The sequence below is a fragment of the Symsagittifera roscoffensis genome, chromosome 6, assembly GCF_963678635.1.
Source record: "Symsagittifera roscoffensis chromosome 6, txSymRosc1.1, whole genome shotgun sequence".
In the NCBI taxonomy this organism is placed as follows: Eukaryota; Metazoa; Xenacoelomorpha; order Acoela; family Convolutidae; genus Symsagittifera; species Symsagittifera roscoffensis.
In genome coordinates this window covers 47966812-47991559 of record NC_087067.1, presented here as the reverse complement: position 1 = coordinate 47991559, position 24748 = coordinate 47966812, and the positions used below count along the sequence as shown (strand labels likewise).

At 33.1% G+C, this 24748-nt stretch overlaps 1 protein-coding gene across 1 annotated transcript in view; it reads right to left on the bottom strand.

Annotated features, from left to right (window-relative positions):
• LOC134848782 (U21-ctenitoxin-Pn1a-like) overlaps positions 1-24748 on the bottom strand; it is a 54886-nt gene that overhangs the window by 17178 nt on the left and 12960 nt on the right. The window contains exons 2-3 of the mRNA XM_063866292.1: positions 2414-2516; positions 2044-2134 (exon numbers count right to left, since the gene is read on the bottom strand). Coding sequence (XP_063722362.1) covers positions 2044-2134; positions 2414-2516 — 194 coding nt within the window. The remainder of the gene's footprint in view (positions 1-2043; positions 2135-2413; positions 2517-24748) is intronic.

Sequence of the window (24748 nt, the reverse complement as noted above, 5' to 3'; positions counted from 1 at the left end):
TGTTTATTGTATAAAAATACTAACATACACGGCATCCTCCGTAATTATGATCCCATCAGACAAAAGAAGGAAACTTTTCTTTTTTACAAAACGCTTCTTTTATAAATTTCAATTTTCCTTACTCACCACATAACTTTCACTGATAACGAATCTAACTTGTTTTCACACGTTTCAAATTTTCTCGTAACTCGATTGGAAGGGATTTTTAAAATATGCTAAGATAACCAGCGCGGCTTACAAACGCCGCAAAACCCAAGGTACCTAAACCGGATTAAACCTAGATTAAAATTGGATAAACTATTCTTTTGAAACTCACTTTCAATTCTATTGAAAATTAAAAAAAACACAAAATAAGTCGAAACACAAACGCAAAAAAAATAATTCTGTTTTTGAGAAAAGGACACAACAAAAAAAGACACAACAAAGAGACTCTGCTCAAAGATATCATAAAATATAGCCCAGTCCTGACTTCACCAACGAGCGGGACGTCCTGAGCATGCTCTATAGCCGGCCTAACCCACCGCGCTATACCCAGGCTTTGTGACCCACACTCTACTTTTGACGAGAGTTTTTCTAGGGTGAGCGCATTTTTAAAATAACTGAATTAAAAAAAAAAACGCTTCTGCGAAAAAAACTAAAAATAAATCTTAGCTAAAATTTGATTTCATGAACAAGATGTAGATACATATAAATGCAATTTGATGTGGAGATTTCTTCAGCCCAAGGAGCGAGCAGAAAAGGATATGAAAACTCAATTACATTCCCATTCTGGAATGGTAAATCTATTCAGTTTGTTGCCGTAGTCACTACCCTCAAAAATGTTATAAAGATGGGCTCAACATCGCAGCAAAGGAAACTCATTGAAACAGACCAGTAGCCATCTCGATGTTTATATGCATTGCATCGATCTAAAACCTTGACGCAATCACCCAAGACGACCCACGATGTACGAGACCCGTCTCTGAAACACGAATAAACTATTTTCTTTTCTCTACCCAAACAACTACATATCTCCTCTCTTCAAGAAGCCACTGCTCAAAATGTTAAAAGAAAACTACTTCACCCGTCCTTCACTACAATAAACAATTAAAAACTAAAAGTTCACTAAACCCATGATGGGTGTAACCAATTTTAAACTATCTCTACAAAATTTTGCTAACTAACTAATCATATTCCATCACCAACATTGACATTTAATAGTACTTGTAGCTTCAGCATCAGAACAATTTGAATAGAACTTAGACTACAGTTGTTCTCCTTCTAGATAAACTCCAAGAACTAACCCGCAAAACCAGTATACACTAGATCTTTTGAGACTGGGAGATATAAGAGTTAGGTTAAGATTGGTATTAGACTAAGAAGTTGCACGAACCTCTCCGCCCGAAAATAGGATAGCGTGACGAACAGACGGTGTACCTTATCTGAAATTACTCTATGAGTACACTACCTCGTTCATAACTCAGTTCGAAATCAGAAAAGCAACTGTGTTCAAAGGACAGTTAAAATCCAGCCCAGCAACCGTATTCAAATCTGGGTTAGAAAGATAACAATCGGCCCCGTTCGAAGTTAGGAAATTGATAAATTAGCAAGTGACCCATTTGAAGTTACACCCAATTAACTGTCTTAAAAAATTGTGTTATACGGCTTCAGCTGTTTTATAGTTTTCGTCTTGTCAAAAGTGTGTTTTTCGAGAGTTTTCTCTTTGCAATTATTGAATGTTTAAAAGTTCAATTGTTATACATATTTTTCACCTAACATTTTCATTTTGATGATGCGGTATAGTTGTTTGAAAAAAAAAACGTCCTCAGTTTTGAAATAGTTAAACATTACTTGAGCAATAATAATTCATTCACAATACACCATACTTTTTGTAAGCAATTCAAGTAAAAAAAACCTTGAACAACGGGAATAGCAACGTTAATTTTATTGCGCTACTTCATCTGAAAAAAAAGTTAAGTCTAGAAAAAAATATGTTAGACTCCGAAGCAACTATTGTGTAACTTTTATGAAAGAAAAAGAACCAGTAAATATAGAGTTACCTACTCATCTGGTATGAAGATATTGGAAGCTAAGACTGCTTTGCCTCTTTCGACGTTGGTATCGAACTTCCGCACGAGTATTATGATTTCATCGGCTGAAACAGCGTACTTACTTTCAATTTTTTTCTGTTCACAAATGGTTTGAATTTTTAGGCATTTAATAAGCATATGATGCCTATGAAAAGCAAAACAGATGATTCTGTGAAACTTAAAAATGAGGTCAAATCACAAAAATCAAAACAATAATTGTCAATTATATGCAAGATATTCAAACTGTTTTGAAAAATAAAAACATTTCTTGATGGCGTTTGGAAATTAATTCGACTGTGATCAAGATTTATTTGAAACAGTTCAATCTCAAAAAAAACACTCACCTTTCGTGGAATGACCAGATTCATGTGTGATACATAAGGCCGACGTGACTACCCATTTTCTGTGTATAACAGCACCAGCGCATTCTCTATCAAAAAAATCTAGCTAAAGCACAAAAAAGTGTTTAGAAGCAAGAAATATACACAACATATATATTTTTCTAGACACGAAACGAACACATTTTTGATGCCAAAGTTATCTGGGACTTTGCAAGTTAGTTGGTGAGTAATTAGTTATCTGTTAGAGAACTGTTCGCATTGCCCTTTCAAAAATTTTTTTAGAGCTATGTTGATCTTCAAACCATAAACTAACAAACAAAAAAACAAAACGACCTTGATTTAGTTACAATAAGTAATCAGAAGAATGTTGCAACTTGAAATTAACCTAGTGACTGTCAAACCTCATTAACCTAGTGAGTTAGAAAAATGTGCTCTTAAACGCGCAGTTGAGTTGACATTGAATTCAAAGAATCATGAGTTGTTCTCCTTGAATTTAAAACGTTCAAATGTTTATACAGCTTCCAAGTAACATGTATGTCTGATAAAAAAATCTTTACTTTAGTGTAGATAAGTTTAATACGGTTTTTTAGTGTAAACGAAACTTCAACTAATAACTTTTTGAGCTATATTGTAAGTTAACTACAGAGGAATTACCAACTACAAATTGAATTTAACATATTCAAAGTGTATGGGTTCTATTCATGCTGCACAGAAGTTTCTTAGCAAATAAACTTAAAACAAACCTGATATACTCAAAACAAATTTCCATAAAAAGACCGAAATTACGAGGTCAAAATTTTTACTTTGCGTATTGTAAGCGGATTCCGGAACAGACCAAAATCAAATTTGTTGCGGAATCCACAACATTGTCACTTCTATTTGATCTTCTTTGCTGTTTTGGATTCCACAAACAAAGGCTAAAACACTGTATTGCTTAAAATCGCTCCAAAAACAGGAAATGTTGCGGTATCCGGAACAGTTAAAGGAATCCACCAGCAAATATTAAAATATGTGTTTAGTAAGTTTAAGCCGACCTGGAATCCGCAACTATAAGTGGATTCCGTAAATTGTAAGTGGAATCAGCAAATTGTAAGCAGATTCCGCAAATTGTGAGCGGAATCTTCATAAATTTGCGGAGTCCACTTACATTTGCGGAATCCGCTTATAATTGCGGAATTCAGAACTACTAGTTATTTTCTCCTGTTGCGGAATCCGACAAAAAATGTGCACAAATCGAAATCCGCGATACAATAAATGTTCTCCGCGACAAAAAAAATTAAAAATTAGTCTCTGGAATCCAGGAACATACAGACACAACATTGTGCGCCTACCCAGTGCACAGTTTGGCCTGGTAAGCGAATAAAAATCTTTTTAGATAAGATTTAATTCAACCAGCATAAGCTCAAAAAAGCATAGAACAGTTTTCACAAATAACCTAATATGCAAAACAAAAATATGGGAAAGAGTGTAGGAAACAAATTACTTCAAAAAACAAGGACCAATGAATTTTTGATATGTATTTCACCCAGATGTAGACATCAGAAAGTGGTATCTTCAAGATTACTATCCTTTGCACTAGCTTGGAAGTAACCGATCCAAGAAGTATTGGGAAAAAATGGAACTGAGAAAAGGTAGACGCACCTTTAGAGCCTTAAGTCTAAGCCACGATATGTATATTTCATTGTGAAAAAAATTTATGCAGAAAACAAATATAATGGAACTTTGGACCCAAGCCACGACGATATCTATACTTCATTGTCATACAAATTTTTGCAGAAAAAAAACACCATCGAATTATTTTCAGAGGCTTATAATTTTATCTTTCCCTCTACGAATGCTCCTGAATGTGACGCCCTATCAAGCTGATACCTTTTGATTAACTACCTAGTAAGGACAGTTCGCATCTACACAAATGTTCAATTGACAAATTAATGAGACTGATTGCAGTTTTGCACGATGCGGCAAAGTATACATCACTGATTCCATTTACGGCTAATAATTATTGTGGAAATGAAGAAACAGCCTGATTGGTCATTTCAGTAGTTTTTTCTTAAGTTTGACCATATAACAGAAAAAAATATATCAGTTGATAGATTTTTGCGCGGCTGATTAGCCTAGAATTGAAAAACTCTGCTGAAGAAAAATATTTTTAGAGTTGAAAAAAGCCAATACAATTCCGGGTACTAAGACACTCTTATTGTTCTACCTTCTGTCAGTTTCGAGTCAGTTCTCAAACTGAAAAAAAAATTATTCAACCTGTTGATGAACAACTCGCAAGGATTTCACTGGTAAAGCGGAGATTTTTTATATTTGAACAATAATCAGGTTATTGAAAGTTTCGAAGTTAGTGCCTTGTTATACAATGAAAGAAAAAGAAAAGACTCAATTGTTGGCAAAATAATGGAAAAACTGATGACTTCAGTTGTCCAAGAAATGAAAATTAACACCTGCTATCAAGATGTTTACTTCATTGCAGCTACACCAATCACTGCGCCATGAAAAATAAGGAAATCTGTAATCTGTATTTGAAGAGCGAGCAAAATTGAGAAAAAAGAGCAAAGTTGGTGAGTTACTTGTCTCCAAACTCAGTCTCATGTGCTTGGAGAGAAAATGAAGACAGAGAGTGGCGTCAAATTATCTTGGTTTGAAAAGAAAGCATGGATTGCAGTAGAAAAAAATGAATTACAAGTTTAGAAAAACTGACTATTCAATTAAGTTCAATTCAGTTATTGACAATTCGATCAACTTTGAGCGATTCAAGTATACTGGAAACATTAGCAAACGAGAATTTTATTTTGCTAAGCTAGACCTAGTCACTAAATTTTAACCTTGAGTGACTTGACTGGGCAATTTCAGATAATAAATAATATAACTCAACAAGACTGCTCGTATCAGGGCGAAGCCCTGAATGTTCCGACTGCCTTTTAAGGTTTATGGAGCAGTAATAACATTAAAAACATCAATGAAATAAAACAAAATGAACATTTTTTTTTCTTCGAAAACTTGAAACTTTTTATGAAAATCATCCCCCCACACGCCATATAAAGTACAAAAGGATAAATTTTGCTCCTTGTAACACACCATTTATGGCAAATAAGCTTCTTTTAACTAATTTGGAACGATTTCTAAGACGGATTAAATCTCCGCTTACGCGTTAATAGCGCGAATTATATTGCGCGTTAATTGTATTAAATTGGCCAAAATGGCAATCTTTAAACCCCCGTAACCTTACGAAAAATGATCACAGGTGAAATATCTTTTCAAATTTGAGCTCAGGAGAACAATACCTTTCGAATGATATAAAAAAATTCCGTCAAAAATGGCTAGTTAAAAAGTCGAAATTTGTCTGAAGAAAAAAAAACCCACCCGAGCACAAATATTCCGTTACTTTCGTATCGGAAGTCGGAACAAAAAGAAACTAAAAAATGCTCAGCAAAGCAAAAAATTTGTAGCCGATTTGTGCTTTGATAAAAGATGCTAAATATTACGCAGTTATTCTCCATACAAGATTTTTCAATTGTATTATATATCATTATTTCGTTTTTTTTTATCAGAACACAACTCTTTTTCCTAAGAATGAAACATTTGATACAGATAGAGAGACGAAAATAGCAACTGATTAGCCTAATGCTACTATGGTTAATATTTTTGTTTTTGATCAAACACCGAAAACTGACAATCTCAAAATGATGTTACTTTCCCTTGATTAGAAGTAGTTTTCCGGTCTCAAAACATTTAAGTTTCCTTTTTGCTAATTTTTAAATCCTTATACTATCATTGAAGCAGCAAAGCTGGGAAGAAAAATCAGTTTGGTTTTCAGTTTTGTCAGTTTTAAATTTTTTAGTTACTGCTCAACCCAATGAATAGAAGAAAAAAAACATTGATACATCTGCAAGACTATCTAAGGTAGTTGCGCGCGCTTCGGAATCCATAAAAAAACCCTAATTAATTGGAACCTGATCTAAACTACATTTTATGATTGGATAAATTAGATATTTTACCACTGTAAAGTATTTAATATTAACCAATCATGATCCATCTAACTAACAACCCACTTATTTGTAAATGCTGGAATTACTTGTAATTTCAGCACCAGAGAGATTTGAATTTAACTTATAAAATAGTTGACTCTCCAAGAAGACTTCAGCAGCCGCAATAAACCAGTATACCCTAGATCTATTGAGCCTAGCAGAGACTAGTTAAACACCCTGAGACTAGATAGTATAAGAGTAAGATTAGGATCGGTATTAGACTAAGAAGTTGCACGAATCTATCCGGCCGAAAATAAGATAGCGTGACGAGCAGACGGTGTACCCTATCCGAAATTACTCTATGAGTTAACCACCTCGGTTCTAACTCATCTGGTGCGACCATAAGTCTCGAACAAGACCTTAATAGCTTAGAATTAACCAAAAATAGATTAGAAATTAGACAAAACATTTTTAAAATGTTACACGACGATAATTTAATCGAAATGTCTCTACGACTCAATAGATCAAAGCCAATATTCCGAACGATAAGAGAACTACCCGGAATTGGAAGAAGAGCTCGAACCAGAGACGACATACGACAAAGTAGAAACTTACCAAATAGTTATATGATAGTACGGCAAAAGCCAACACAAACTTTTATATTTAGAATCTTATTAGCAATGAATTTAGATTTTCATTTGCAAACTTAAATCTTAAAGTCAATCTTCATGATCATTTCAGGCGCTAAACAAAATATTAATATACAATAACGATTGATAAAAAGATCTTAGATCGTTTTCCTAAAACTCTGCAGTAATATACAAAACATGTTTGAAAAATATTTATTGGAAAATCAAAACAAAAATTAGTAGCATGACAATAAACTGTTAGTAATCATAAATTATCCAATTGTCCCAGCTTCATCACCTAAAACATAACAGCAATCATAAACTCACTAATACCATTAAAACACTAAATCTTTTCCTTAAACAAATTTAAACCATTTTAAACTTAAATTCACTTAATTTTCAAATCAGATCATCAAGGCTTATCCTTGGATCTTAATTCATTTTCTATTCAGTTAAAATTTAAACTTGATCATCAAGGCCTATCCTTGGATCAAAAAGAACAATTTTGTTCTCCCCCACCCACTTAGCTAGTGTCTAACGACCTCAAACGTCGATTCACTATCCAACCCTTTCAAAAAACCCAAGACTAATAAAAATTTTTCAACAAAACTAACCATTCAAATTAGGATAAACAGTGAAAAACTTCGGTTATTCATCCTTCACTTGAACCCTCCTCTTATCAAGACCCAGGATAAATCGTAGACTTAGTAAGTTTAAAATTGTATCTAACGAACTACTCGCGTTCTAATTATACCTGAACCTTGTGGATCGATTTACTATTCTCCAACCCTTGAACACAATCACTACCCCTAAGTAAGATTAAATAAGTTAACACCTTAGCTTATACTAGCCACGAGAAAGTAAAAATCATTCTTCGGAATCGATATACTTTTCTCTCCAACCCTGAACAAATAGACCCAGGTTAAGCTAACCAAAAAATCGTAAGGACTAACAATTTAAGAAAATAGAAATCATCTAACAACTTTTTGCATCCGTCATCCTAAACCTTATGTCATTTAAAAATCTAGGAAACAAACAAACAATCGTTTTGCACAACTGTGAAATAGAAAACAAAAAATACGACCTTGTAATCACACCTCACACACAAACAGTTGGATATATTAGAACAAAACGACAAACACTAAAAAGAAAAATAATAACTAAACAAAGACAAATAACACGAAAAAGATTTTCCAAAAATAGAAACGCATTTTCAGAATCAGAAGCCAGCAATTTAGACGAACTCTATAAATTAAAAGAATCTATAGATAAAAATTGCCCCATACACGATCAATTATTTTTTTCTGACTCAGAAACAACTTCAAATTCATCAAAAAGAGGAAAAAGACGAATAAAAAAGCAATATAAACACAAACCAGTACATTTATACAACTGGAATCAACCAATTAGACACATCGATAATTACCTATTAACAGTCATTAAACGAAAAAATGAGCCAAACACACACTCCAAGTGAAGATAGTCCAGATGATGACGATATCTTCCCCTTCCTCGTAGATGCACCCACTGATAGAGGACAGCATATACTTTGCAAGAATTTACTACTAAATTTATTTGAACCCGGAATCAGCCCATGTAAAGCAGAGTTCCCCGATGTAAAGATCAAAAGACAAATTATTGATCACTATCTGAAAGATATATGTAATTTGACACAACACTACGGAATCTACACCATAGAATTCACCTCACCAAACCCGAATCACCACAAATATGTAATTCAAAAAGACGACCTTGATTTAGAATTTTCAAAAGTATTCTCAGAATATATAAAAAGCATACAATATCATAACTCACAAAGAGCAAACTCCATATTTACTAATGAAGTTTTTGCAATAATATATAGTTATATCTCAATATTAGAAAACGAAATCCCAATCTCAAATGTCTCACCGACAGAGACATCCAAACATATAAAGGTACGACATGAAATCACACTATTTTCAACTTTTCTACATATAATTAAAGAAAATTTCACCAAAGATGATGTTTCACAACATACAAAACATGACTTACAAAAAATTTTGGCATGGTTTATAATAGATTATTTCACACATAATATAGATTTAATTTCACAAGCAAGAAAAAATTTTAGACCTCAAAATTCAAACGATGATACCGCCATCACAGAACAGTCAGACTACGTTTGGGACCCCGAATGGTCTCATTATGCATTTATAAATATCCCACAATCAATTGCAAGCCAAGCAATAAGTACAATATCTTATATAAGAGATTATGTAAGAGTAGTACCATTAACCATTGACGCAACACCATTAAACTACAATACATTTTTACCTGATACTCGAAATAACAGTTTAAATTCGACCGTCATACACAATAAAAACCTTAATGGAACTAGAAATCTCACTCAACAAGATATTCAGACACCATCACACTTCATAAATGAAGAAATTGTCCAAACAACAACAACTACACAACAAAGTATTTCACCAATACGTCCAAATTTAACAACACCAAGAAATACAAACACTTCGCTAGCACAGGTAACCTTACAATCAACCGTTAAACCTTCGGTTGCTCCAAAATATGCACAAATGGATTACCAAACATATAGACCCATGACAATACCGTCAAAAACACGCAGAACATTCACAAGAAACAATTTTGCGGAACATAATTATAATTATACACATTCATCAAAAACAAACTATCCTCCACGAAATAATAATAATAAAATCAGATCTCGATATTGGAATAATCCAATGGCAACAACCAATTCAGTAAATTTTCAAGCTAATCCACATCCTCCACAGGATCATAGTGAAAATTACCCATTCTTTCAACAGAATAAAAATAAAAAACAAGCACCTCATCAAACGGATTACCTATCCTCTGATGATGATCATTTACAACCAGATATATTTACACCATATACCCAAGAATATCGCGGACAAGGAATGCAGAAACCATATACACATCATAGAAATTTTTCTCCACACCAGATAGATACACAAAATCAACAACCAATACAAATGCAAAACCCAATTAATACACAATCTTTTCAACCAATTCAGCCACAAAACCCAATGATTACACACTCATATCAACCAACACAAATGCAAAATGAAATACCACTTCCATATTATCTTCAACAACACGAAATAACAAAAAATCAACTTTCTAAATTTTCACAAATGCCAAATGCAGCAGAATCATTACAAATGACAATGAATCCATACCTTATGGGTGGATCATCAATAACATCAAACAAACCATTAATGGTGTTCACAGGAACAGACCCTGAATATTCTGTAGAAGATTATTTAAATGCAGTAACAGCAAATTTAATTTTAAATATAGGACCTGAACCAATTAATACGCCACTACATCAAAACTGGATACATCGACGCACAGCGTTGATACAGACAACCCTAGACGGCGCAGCCCAAAAATGGTTTTCAGTATTGCCTATAGAAATAAAATCAAACTGGAAGAGATTTACACAAGAATTTTCAAAAATGTTTGACTCCGAAAGAAATAAACAACAACAAAGAGTTTTATGTAATGAAATTCGCAGACTACCAAATGAAACCATCAAACAATTATTAGTACGTATCGAAACACTAATTCGAAAAGCATATTCATTAAATACACACGATTATAAAAACACAAAAATGACAGAAATCTTAATGATGACCTTAACACCTCAATTAAGGAAAATAGCAATAAAAAAGAGAGCATCCCATCCCTCCTCAATTCGAGAGCCCGATTTAGATTTTCGAAAACTAGTAGACAAGCTAGAGCAAGCGGAAATCACAATGAAACTTGAAGAAACAGAAAATCTGAAATTACAATATGTTAATCGAATTGAAACAAATACCACAAATATCAATAATATACAGGATTCAGATACAGACCTCGTTGAAAAAATCACTGAAATACTCAATATTTATGAAAAACACCCAAACTTTAAAGGCAAACCATCTTTCAAAAAATGGTGTAATTATTGCCGACGATACGGACATAGTATTTCCGAATGTAGACAAAAACAACAGGACAATCAAAACAAACCTCAAAAATATAAAGAACCAAATAAATCATTCTATCAATACATGAAGAAAGATCAAAATCTACCGAACAAAAATGTATACAGCAACAACAGTTCAGGAAAACCACTACCGAACAATACCAACTACACGAGAAATCAATCACCATATAACTCAAGTTATAGAGGAAGATCACCAGAACGAAGAAATACACAAAATTCGTCACAAAATCATTACAATAGACCAAATAGTCGAAATAACTACTCCAGATCAAATTCAAATACAACACAATTTGTTTCTAGATCTAATTCCCAATCAAGAAATAATTACTATCCAAACAATCAATCACGAAACTCATCATACAATAGAAATAGAAACTACTCCAATAATCGGAATAGAAGTTATTCAAACAACCGAAACCAGAACTACCCGAACAATCGATCAAGGAATAACTCATATAATAGATCAAACTATAACAGACCAAACAATAATTATCAAAACAGATCACGAAATAATTCACAAAATCGACATTCAAGTTATAACAATCGTTATAGAAATTATTCCCAATCACCACACAGGAATAATAACCATTATAATAATTCTAACAATCGCCACAGAAGTAATACACCTAAACATCAAAGAAATATTAATCAAGTACAATCAAACCCAGAAACAACATCAGACCCCCCAGGTATTGATGACACAGGAAATAACGAACTACAACTAAATCAAATAAACTGTGAATCATCAGATTGAGAAAGTGATGCAAAAAACACTACCTCCATAAATATGATAGCAATCGAAAATGACTACGAACCTATTATATATGAACAACCTTTTTCATCACATATATACGAAAATCAATTAGAACTCCTTCACAATTATTATATTGAACCCATCCATTCTACACAAACGGCACAAGAAACTAACGAAATTAACACTACAAATCAATCCAATGAAAATAATAAAACAAAATGCTTGAATACAAATCACATCTATCAAAATATACAAAAAGAACAACCCAAAGAAAAAATTTGGACAATACCATTTCTTTTAGAAAGTCCAAGAAGCAAAGAATTTCAACCACCAGATCTTGAAGTTGATTTTTTAATTGATTCAGGAGCAGAATCAAACATAATAAACATTCCCACATGGAATGAGATAAAATCACTACACCCAAAGCTAACGCCCCTTGAAACATCCAGTAAACTAGCAACAGCACAAGGATCAACATTAGTAAACTATGGAAAAATTCAATTATTTCTTCTCCCCACAAGAACAATAGAAAAAAATAAAATTTTAAATAAACCATTTAAACAAATATTCCATATCACTGATATTAAACAAAATATCATTGGAATACCATTTATCTCTAAATATATACCAACAATCAACATTTTGAATAGTAAAATACTAATCAAAGATAAATACACAAAAACAAAAGACACATCCCTAACATTTTTTCAAAGATTCAATAAACAACCACCATTTTTTTCAAAATTTTATCCGATATATAATCAACAAAGAAAACACCTGAAACCACTATCAGGAAACATATATAATTTTTCAATAAAACAAGTTCACCAATATGATAAAAAAACAAAACAAACAACAACTCTATATGTCAGATTTTGAATTCAAACCTATCCATAAGTTTTTCAAAATCACAATTTCATCCATAAAATATTTGAAAAACTCGAATTCAGATATTATTTCTCTACATGTATACAACAATACACCCTATCAAGTAACATTACCTTTAGGACTTTTAGGCTATTGCGAGACCAACGCTACGATATCACCAATACATCAAAAAGCATACCGCGTAAATAATATACTCCAATTATTAGATATTTGTCAATCTACAATTCTTAATGAAGAATTATCCATAAATAATATAATAAGTAATGAAAAAAGAAATACAGATTATTTCACAAAAACTCCATATTTCAAACCTACATTCAACATAAGTAACTACACAGAGACTCAACAGAAGTTTTTAACAATGTTTAACTTTCAACATTCACAAATAACACAAGACGAATTTGATAAATTAGCCAAACAGCTAATAAAATATTCATCAGTCTATGCAACATCTAAATTTGATGTTGGCAAAATCAGTTCATCACTACATCTCCCATTAAAACCTGACGCAGTTTTCAAAAAACAAAGAGCAAGTAAAGTACCAATTCATTTACACGATAAAGTGAACAGATTACTTGATATTTTAGAACAATACAATATAATCTCACCGGTAAACAAAGAAGAACAACCAAAAGGTAACACATTTATCAACCCTGTTATCGTCCTAGCAAAAGGAGAATCATTAAAAATAGTTCTAGACGCTAGATACCTTAATTCACTAATAGACGAATCAAAATGCAATTGGCCTATTGAACCAATACAAGTTATTTTAACAAAAATAAACGGAAAATACTTTACAACCGCAGATATGAATAGTGCATATAATCAAATGCCACTAGATGAACAATCGCGACGCTTAACACAATTTGTTATTGGAAATCAGCAATATGAATTCAACCGCCTATTCTATGGAATATCCATAGGACCAGCAGCATTTTCAGCTTTTATGAGCAAAATTTTTAGACCACTAATACTCAAGAAAAACGCAATCACTTATTTAGACGATGTTTTTATGCAATCACAGACAAAAGAAGAAATGTTTAAAGTTTTAGAACATTATCACAAAATACTTCAGAACGAAAATCTGAAGGCCGCCCCCGACAAATCACACTTCTTTTTAACACGAGTTAAATTCTTAGGACATAATATAGAAAGAAAAACAATCACCCCATTAAAATCACGTATTGATGCTATTCAAAAACTCCAACCACCAACAAACAAAAAGAAAATCCAAGAATTCCTTGGAATGTTAAATTTTTTAAGTAAATATGTCTATAAAATGCAATTATACCTCAGACCATTTAATAATATACTTAGACAACAAAATAATTTTGAATGGAACACAGAACATCAAGCACGATTTGACAAAATTAAAAAACTCCTAACTGAACAAATTTCGAATACAATTCCAGATCCAAATCAACCATTCTATGCAATGTGCGATGCTTCGAATTTTGGCATCGGCGCAGCATTATTACAATCACACAATGGCACAAACAAAATGAATCTTATATCAGCAAATTCTCGATTATTCACTCAAGCAGAGCTACGACTCTCAACTCTAATGAGAGAGTGTACAGCTATAATATATACACTAACAGAATATGAATTTCTGATACTTGGATCAAAACATCCAACAGTTCTTTTCACAGATCACAAACCAATCATTTTTCTCTTTACACAAAAATCTAATCCAAATCACCGAGTTTATAGATTTCAACTAATTCTAATGAAATTCCCAAACTTACATATAGTTTGGACAGCAGGAAAAAATCTTGCATTACCAGACACATTAAGTCGAAATACACCACCTGAATTACTTACACGTAAAACTACAGTTGAAATACCCAAAAATATAAAATTCTACCTTGCAGAAAACGAAACATCACCCCGACTAGAATGCAAATATGCAGTAAAAACTGACGTTGAACAATCACAGATAAACAATTTACAACACTTTCCACTTTATTTAGATTGCCAAAATAACCACTACGAAGTTGATCTACTTGGAACATCAACTTTCAAACCAATTCCATACTCACAATGGATAAAAAATAACACCCAACAAAAAAGAGTAAAACAACACTCGCTTAAAAAAGACCTTTTTCCATTAATTGAAAAAGAAAACCTAACTGATAAAATAAATTTATCAGGACCACAAACAAACGATTCAAAATACACAATAAATCAAGTATTTGACCTCCATGACCCACTTGATACAATTCCTTTATCCAAATTAGAAATAGAAAACATTTTTCTCCCCCAACAGATAAAATTACAATTAATACTTTGAAACAATATCAAAATCTTGACCCAGTAATTAGACAACTAAAATCATGGCACAAATATATAACTAAACCCGTCAAGGCAGATACAACTATTTTAGGAAATAAAACACTCCTCCGATGTTTTCGAAAATTCAATAATACAACAATTAACGAAAATACAGACCTTCTAGAATACAAATTAAATGAATCTACAGTTCCCTGTCTCCCTCTAAGTATGATTCTTATAGCTTTTAATATTTCACATACACAAAACATTAAAGGACACTCTGGATCAGAGAAAACATATTCAAATTTCATACAAAACTTTTATTTTCCAAATGCACCAATTTGGATAAAAGTACTATGCAATGATTGTATAGTATGTCAGCTAAATAAACCTTATCCAAATCAAAAACAAATAGCACAAAAACAAGATTTTAAAGGACAAAGTTTGTACTTTAACCACCGTATTTCATTTGATACAAAAGGACCAATTTCACCCTCATCCGAAGGAAACTCCTACATTATGGTAATTGTTGACGCGTTTACACATTATGTAGCACTTAACCCAGTATCACATTGTAACGCTTATTATGCTTACACAACACTATATGAACACTGGATAGCCAAATTCGGACTACCAGAAGTTCTAGTTACAGATAACGGTACAGAATTCATAAATAATGAAATTATCACACTATGTCATCTATATAACATCAAACACAAACCACGTACATCTCACGCACCTTGGACAAACGGCTTAGTCGAAGGTATGAACCGTTCACTACAAGAATATCTTAGATGTATCATCAATGGAAATGATACAAGATATACCGAATGGTCAGCAGATGTAAAACTATTTCCCTTAGCATATAATTCACAAATCACGACAACTCTAGGAATGTCACCATATGAAATGGTTTTTAATCAAAAGTCACGCAAACCGATTATGTTTACAGCAAACTCTCATAAAAATGCACAAAGTTATTGTCAACCGAATAAAGAATCAATTTGTTACAACTTACCTTTACATACACACGATGAAGATCATTTTCATCACCCACAAATTCTTAAATTAGCCTCCGGTACACACACCGAATGGATTTTAAACAGAGATAAAAAACACAATGAAATTTACCAAAAAGTAACAAAAAAGTTGTTACAAAGACAAAACATTAATGAACAAATAAATTCACGCTTTACACCATCCTCCGATTTAAAAATTGGAACAATTGTTTTAATACCCAATTTTAACACTCAAAAAGGAATCTCTAAAAAACTACAACCCCTTCGTAAAGGACCATACCAAATAATTGCCAAACCCACTGATGTCACATATAAAATTACCGACTCAGACAAAAAAGAAATTGTTCAACACCGAAACAACCTATTACCTTATTACCCAAAAGAGTACGCACTACGCGAACTAACTCAATTATATTCTTTCACAGGTTTAAAAATTATTCAAAATTATCCACATACGGAAAATATAACAAAGGAACAACATGACATTCAACTCGAAAACCAAAATAAAAAATCAACTACAACAAAAAACAATACAAAAAAGCTAGATCAAAATACACCACAAAAAGAAAGAAAAAATAGAAAAATGATAGAAAAAATTATACCTCAAGAACAAATCGACAAATCAGAACATAGAGAGTCATCACGACTTAGAAATCAACCACGTAAAAACTATAAAACATTCATTCCACAATCTAAAATATTAAAGAAAGTCGAATTTCAAAAACAGCTTTAAATTTATATTTAATAATTTTTGCACCTCTGAAATATTTTGAACTTTCATTTTTCAAATTAACATGCTGACAAATACGCAACGATTCTAGTTCATAATTAGCCAATAGGATTCATCCAATCCGTCACCTTCTCTAACTCTAACACAGATCAACTAGACGAACGATATTAAACTCCAGGCATATCTATAACTATAACTTTGCGACCTCCAGGTCAAAAATAAGCAAACCATTTCAACTTGACAACTAAAATAAATATCACCATAATATCATAACCCTCCCTTATCTAATAAACCAAAGATCAACAATATTTCCCCAACTCAGACCTCAAATACCCCCCAAAAATATGTTAAATTAGCCTAAAGTAAAAGAACGACCATTTTAATTAGCCTTAAGTATAAAAATCTCAAAAATACCCCAGATCATTTGACAAATGAAACTAAAGACAAAGAAGACCTCCCGATCACCATAAAATTTGCCCCCATTAATTTTTCCCAAAACTCGACCCACTTGTCGAAAAACCAATAAATAATTCGACCACACTTGAAAATTGCCTCAAACAACAAAAAATATTCGATCGACCAGTTACCATAATTCTAAACATTCTCGCAAACTTTTTCACAATATTTAAACCTTTCATCATATTTCTTTTTGATACCTTTGAATCTTTTATAATAATCTTAATCATTTTTTGCAATATTTTTTAAATTTTCTATTCCATATTTGAACTATACCTCCAGCTTTCAAAAGCTATTGACTATATCCACAGGTACGATTCACAAAACTTATCTAAATGATACGAACCATTTTTAGTAGAACAGATATTTTTTTACTATTTGTAATTTTTATAACATTTCTATCATCCCTCATCTTGACAATATGCAAATGTATAAAGAAAGCAATTATCACATTCGCCCTAGCAACAATCCTCCTAATACTTTTTCTAGAAGAATACTACAATAAACATAAATTTTTTCACTAAAAGAATAGATCAAAAACCATCAAAAATTGCTAACCAACAATCACACAGTCAGTCTTCACCGACATCATCCCAGGAAAACCCGACACCACCTTCAACTACCCAAAACCCCCAAACATCTACACGAATTTCTTTTCAAGATAACCCATATACCTTTGAAGAACGACACGCTCGCTTATCAGAACCACTAGAACCAGTTCAACGACAAGCACCTCTAAGCGAACCAACATATAACTTATACCCAACACTACCACAAGAATTAAGTAGAATACGAAATCCTAGTCAAAACCAAAATACAGTCGAAATAAATAGACAAATTATACATCCTCGACGAAACAGAAATTTTCAAACTCCCCGAGTTCATTTTGATATACCTCAATCCCCATCACAAAGTACACCAGAAAACCCCATTGGTATATTACCAGAAACCCCTACGCTTCTTTCACAACGTAGCACCTCAAGCCTACCATCAGATTACTTAGGTTCAACACCAACATCTGAACAAATACGTGAAAATCCCTTTAACCCTACAAAACAAACATCACGACTACCATACTGGACAACACATTCATTCACACAAGGTGAACCAAATTTAATCAATGATCCAATAGATATTTCTACGGATACAAAAACATCCTCATCACTACCAGAAACATTATCACTACCATCAACACCATCAATAAGCCAGATTTCACCACCACCTTTTAACTTAAATTTCCCAAATAACCTCGACGCTAGATATCGAGAACAATCATCAACAAATGTTCCTTTAAGACTAGACTGGAATACATTCACAGCACCTCCACCATTATTTGGACAACACCTAGAAAGTAACCGACTCCACAACTGGGCACTAAATAGACTACAATATAGACAAGACATTCACGAAGACATTCGTGCTCATAACATCCAAATACTCCAACAGAATAGTCTACAATTAAAATTTGAAATCACGGTTAAATTAAACAACATTACTCAACATCCATATCCATTAAATCCACCAAACATAACAGCTCAATCCCTACCACCAACATTTATAACAACTGAAGTAATATACAAATACGACAGATATACCAAAAAGACAATTGGTTACATCACATTTTACAACCCATACTCAGGATTGTCATACACATGTATATTCTAAAAATTTTAATTTTTCTCCAACTCCTTTTTCTAATAACCTCAAATGAAAACATAAACCCTTCCCCCCGCACAGGACCCCAAGATTTATTAGTAACACATTACGATTGTGACGAAAACGAACAAAAAACATTACACAAATATGCAATAAATCAAGTATCACAATGCGAAACAGAACCACAAGCTATAGAAACAACAAATGTAATAGCGACACTTTATTCAAAAGCCCGAGCAACAACAGTTAAAGGATATAAATTCACAGCGACATTTTCCGAAAACAAAGTACATTGTTCACAAGTCTCAAATGGAAATAAAAACCGACTTGACCACGAATCATTCTACCAAAGTAATATCGAACGACTTCTACATCTCAATCCCGAAGATTGTAAAAATGAGTTACTAAGACTCAATATCACAAGAAATAAAAACACTGATAGAAAATTAGTATATTTCCAAGTTTTTGCAGATTCTGTACATCAAGCAGAACTTGAAAGATATCAAGGACATATAAAATTAGATGAAAAATACCCATACAACGGCGCACACGGAAGATTAACTTATGATATACACGATAAACACTGGATACCACACATTGGTATAAATGACCCATCAAACTGCAAAGCAGACACAAAAAATAAAGGATATCAAGAAATCATGTTTTTTGATTGGAAAATACAACTCGAAAAAATACAACTCACACGCGATTTATCAGACAACACAATGATCTATCAAGGAATTAGATTACCTTGTAAAAACGACCAAGGCTATTTTGACCCTACAACACGAACACAAGCAACAATTGTTTGGTTCCCTGAAGACACATGTACAACATTTCAAGTAGCAAAAATACACGCTCGTATGATAAAATTTCACGAAAAATATTTCATACAATCAATTTCATATGAACAAGTCCATCCATCACGAAGACAAAGTTCTAATTTTAGAAACATACACAATATAGAAAATAAATTGACACGTTTTCAAATATATCAAGAAACAGAACTTGCATGTAAATACAGAAATCCACTTCACAAAACACAATACTCCGAGATATTAGTTGAATACGAAAAAGGATTCAACATGACCACTGGAAAAGTAAAAATCGACCCATACGCCACAAGTCACCCTATAAACGAAGGAACATCATATATACCAGTTAATTTTCAAAAAAGTAAAGGTCAACCTGGTGGACATCTAAAGCCCCATGACACTAGAAGCACACGTTTACAAGAATTATCACTAATGAATAGTACATATTTCGGTAATATCCACTATGATATTCACTTAGATATGAAATTAGACTACACAATTAGCCGAATTTTTCAAGAAATGTCACTCTCTGAATTAGAAACACTTCACCAACTATGCGAATTAGAAAGAACACAAATCTTACAATCACTTGCACTAGCAGTAATAAAAATACCCTACGCAGGATATTTAATATCAGGAAATAGATCGAATTTTTTAGACTACGAAGGAAACATTTTATGGTTTTATACCTGTACCAAAAATGTATCACCACTATATGTTTTTGAAGATAAACGATGCTATAAAAGAATCCCTATCTTTTATAAGAATAAAGTACATTTCGTTGACGCACTTTCAAGACGAACCTATTTCTGGGATACCGCAGTCCCATGTGGATCAGAAAATAGCCACAATGTAGTTCAACTGAACCCTGATGAAGATAAATATTATCTTCTTACTCCATATCCCACATTAATGCAACCACTCAAAAAATTTTCACCTGAAAGCATTAGAGCTATTGTTCGAAACCCAAATATTGACTTACAATCAATTGGAATATATTCAAAATCCGATATACAACATCACATTAGAACACAACAATTCCAAGAATTATTAACACAAATGGACACGATACAAAGACAATCAATTGACCAAAACTTACGCAAACTTGCCGAAACAGCAGGATTTGCAGATATTTATACACAAGACTATAGCGGATATTTTAAAGACATTAAAGACTATATAAATCTAAACGGTGAAAAATACCGACCACAAGATATTTCACCTATAAATATTTTTAGCTTTGTTACACTAAAAAATGAAAATCTCGATTTTCTAGGATGGCCCTACTACATCTTAGAAAAATTGACTATTTTATACGCAATGTTTAACTTTATAGGATTTCTTTTTTCGCTTTTAAAAGGAATCTATAATACATGCGCTATACACACACAAGTAAATAGACAAGCAAGTGTAGCACGCATACTATTTGCAGGATTTTTTGGAATTTTTTCATGATCAATAAACAAAATTCTTTTAGATGCACAAAAAAAGGAATACAACACAAAAATAGCAACAAGACAGAACACATACGACGAAGAACATAACAATGTAGACATTATGCCTACAGCACCACAGTTACCACCACTACCACATAACCATCCATTATCACTAGTCCCACGAAATTTTCGAAATTTAGCAATAACAAATAATCCAAATTTTAGACCAACTATATCACAAAGTCCCATTCAACATATAATGACACACCATTCACTAGATGAAAATACATATGAACAAATCATAGAACAACCCCATACCACCGCTTTTCAGTCTCAAAATAATAATTTTTTTAGCCCACGCTGAGCCGACAACTTGGATCCCTACACCGCTCAAATTCACACCCAACCAACCTCAACACTCCAATTACAATAATTCCACTTTTTGCTTTCCCACCACCCGATTTCCCAACCAATAATATAACATCAGGCATGAATTCAGACACTAATTCACACATCTCAGTTTTATACTCCATCTCACAACTCAATAACCCATATATTGAAACCCCTGACGAATTTGCAGACTCTGAACCATCTCCATCCAATAATTTTCAAACCAATCCCTCAGTTTTTTCGAAACCCCCTTTTCAACCAATCCCACCATATAACCCACTCCCATTCATTTCTACACCCTCCTATGCTTCACAAGTTACCCCAACCTACTCTTCACTTCATTCAGATTGACCATCCAATTCTCCAGACACCCCCCAAATCTCCCAAGAACTAGACAATTTTATCACCTTACAACGACAACCCTTCCACCTTGAAAACCCCACTATAAATCAGATTTCATCCACAATAGAATCATCAAACCCACCTACCCCTACACCCTCTTCAGCTTATACCGCATCATTAGCACCATCATCCACATCCACCGAATCATCAATTAGCACTAATAGAGCTTACCGCACTTTCAAAAGAAAATTCCCAAACCATCCATTTCCAACAAAACCAGGAACAGCCCGTGAATATATTAATCATCCAAATCACACTAACACGAAAAAATTTTTAGCAATCACCTTACCTTCATTTCCACCGTATACTTTGAACACCCCTACAGATACTAACGATACACGTAGCTTTGTAGATGAACAAGTTTTAATGCCTACACTTCATTGGACATCATATTATCATTTTACTAACCCCCTTTGCCTACCTTTATCTAATACTCACATCGATATAGAATGAAATCAAGATATGCTATATCGACTCACTACACCACTAACACATAGACAATTTACTTACATCGGATATAAAAAATCACTAAAAACATACACTGCACCCCGAGCTAACGAATATACGCTAGAATATTACGATCATAACATCATCCGAACTAACCAAGACCAGTTTTTAGATGATGATCGCTTCGCTAACCCACAAATCACAGAAAAATTTTTCATCAAAACACCATATGTTTTTACACTCAATATATATGATCGCAAATTCGACCACATCATTTCTGAAGCACTAACCGACACACAAGCTTACGAAAGTTTTAAAGAAAGATTTCAATTATTTTCACTAACCTTTCATTTCCTTGCACCACATGAACGAGATTTGCACTGCTCACTTGACATTATGTTACGCACTAAACAAACCCACACATATACTTATTACCGCTTTACACAAAATCACTTTGACCTACACACTCCATCAAGACAACCACACCATCGTTTTCAATTTATTAACTCTAAATACACATCACCATTTTTTCTTAACTTCACATATTGCATCAAAGATACTAACCTTCACGGTATTCTTCGCAATTATGATCCCATAACCCAAATGTATATTTTTTTCCCATCACAAAGACCTTCAACGCAGAAGAATCCAGACCCTTCCTTATCCCACATGAATTTGTTCAACCTATAGAAATCCCCATATTAGAATTCATCCACAACACTAAATATAACCACAAATTATATAATCTCATCCAAAACACACCTTATGATTTTGCAGTTGGCACTGAAGAACTAAAAACCATTAAAGCACTTCAATTGCTTTGGCCACTGCTTCAAACTAAAAACATCATTCGCATACTAGCAAAGTTACTAACAAATTCCGACATAATCCACGACATCTTCCCCCACGGTTTTTTCCCCGACGACTAACAGGTAAGTATAATTTATACATATACTAATAAGTTTAAAAATAAAACACTAACCATTCTTTATCCATGTTTTATTTAGATTTTTAGTCTTCATCTCACGATCATCTGCAAAATACACAAAAGAAAAATAAAAAATAGAAAACTTCTTCAAATTGTCCCAAACTCTAATAATCTTTTGCACCAGCTAAATTAAATAAAATTCATACAAATGTAATAAATTAATTTATAAATTATTTCCCTAAAAGCAGTAATTCTAATAATGATGACAATTTGTAACTTAATTTTTGCCCAAAACAAGCAATAAAATTGAAATTCTATGTAGTAAATTAATAAAACGCAAATGCAGTACTAACCTTTTGATATTTTCATTCACTCGCACAAGAATTCTATCCAAACTCGCACAGCTCGCCCACGAAGAATTGTTTAAATAATGAATTTCAGTTTCAAGCTTTCACACTCAACAACTCTAACACACGATAACAAGTTTCAAACTTTCTTTTAACCCGGTTGGAAAGGAATTATATACTAAACAAAACTAACCAATGCAGCTTACTAAACACCATAACACATAGAATAACAGCATGACTAAGAAAAGGAAACCAACGGTACCCAAACCGGATTAACCCAGTTTAAAACTGGATAATTTATTCTTTTGAAGACTATTATAAAGTCTAAGAAAGAAATAATAAAACAAAAAAAAGTCGAAAGACAAACCCATACCAAAAACAATTTGATTTTTGAAAAAAGGACACAACCAACAAAACATAAGAAAAACCACCACAAACCCGACATAAAACGTTATCACATAACAGGACCTCTCACAGAAACCGCACGAAATCATACTCCCACTCCTGGCCTAACCAACCAGAGAGGACGTCCGGAGCATGCTCTATAGCCGGCCTAACCCACCGCGCTACATCCACGCTTTGTGACCACACTTCTATTTTTAATAAGAGGTACTCAAGGGTGAGTAACTCTTCAAAATAACCGAACTAAAACAAAAAGCTTTTGTGAAAACAACTAACCAAAATCATAATTAAAACATTGAACTAATAAAAATTTTATAAAATGTAAATTATATCTTGCAGTATACAACACCAAAGACGAACATCCAAAGACAAAATAACCCCACTACACTCGAAAAAGAATGGCCAACCACAATCAATATGCCGCCCACAATCACAACTCAAAGGATTTAGAGTACGACTTGACTTCGCAGAAAAGGACTTCATTGAACTAGAACAATGACCACCTCGATGTTCAAGTATACGTACAGATCCGAGTAACCAGGCATCCCCTCCACGCACAATCTCCACGCCATTCCCAGACAAGGTCAAACACAAGAAGTTCTCTACATGAAACGAAAAAACCTGTCATAGCCAACCATTCTGAAATCAGATTTGAGTTTGTTGCGAAAACCCAGTCGTTGTCATGAGAAGACACAACGATTGAATCTGGAACTTCTCTAACAAGAGAACCCAGACGAAATATGATGTTCGCCAAATACCAACGT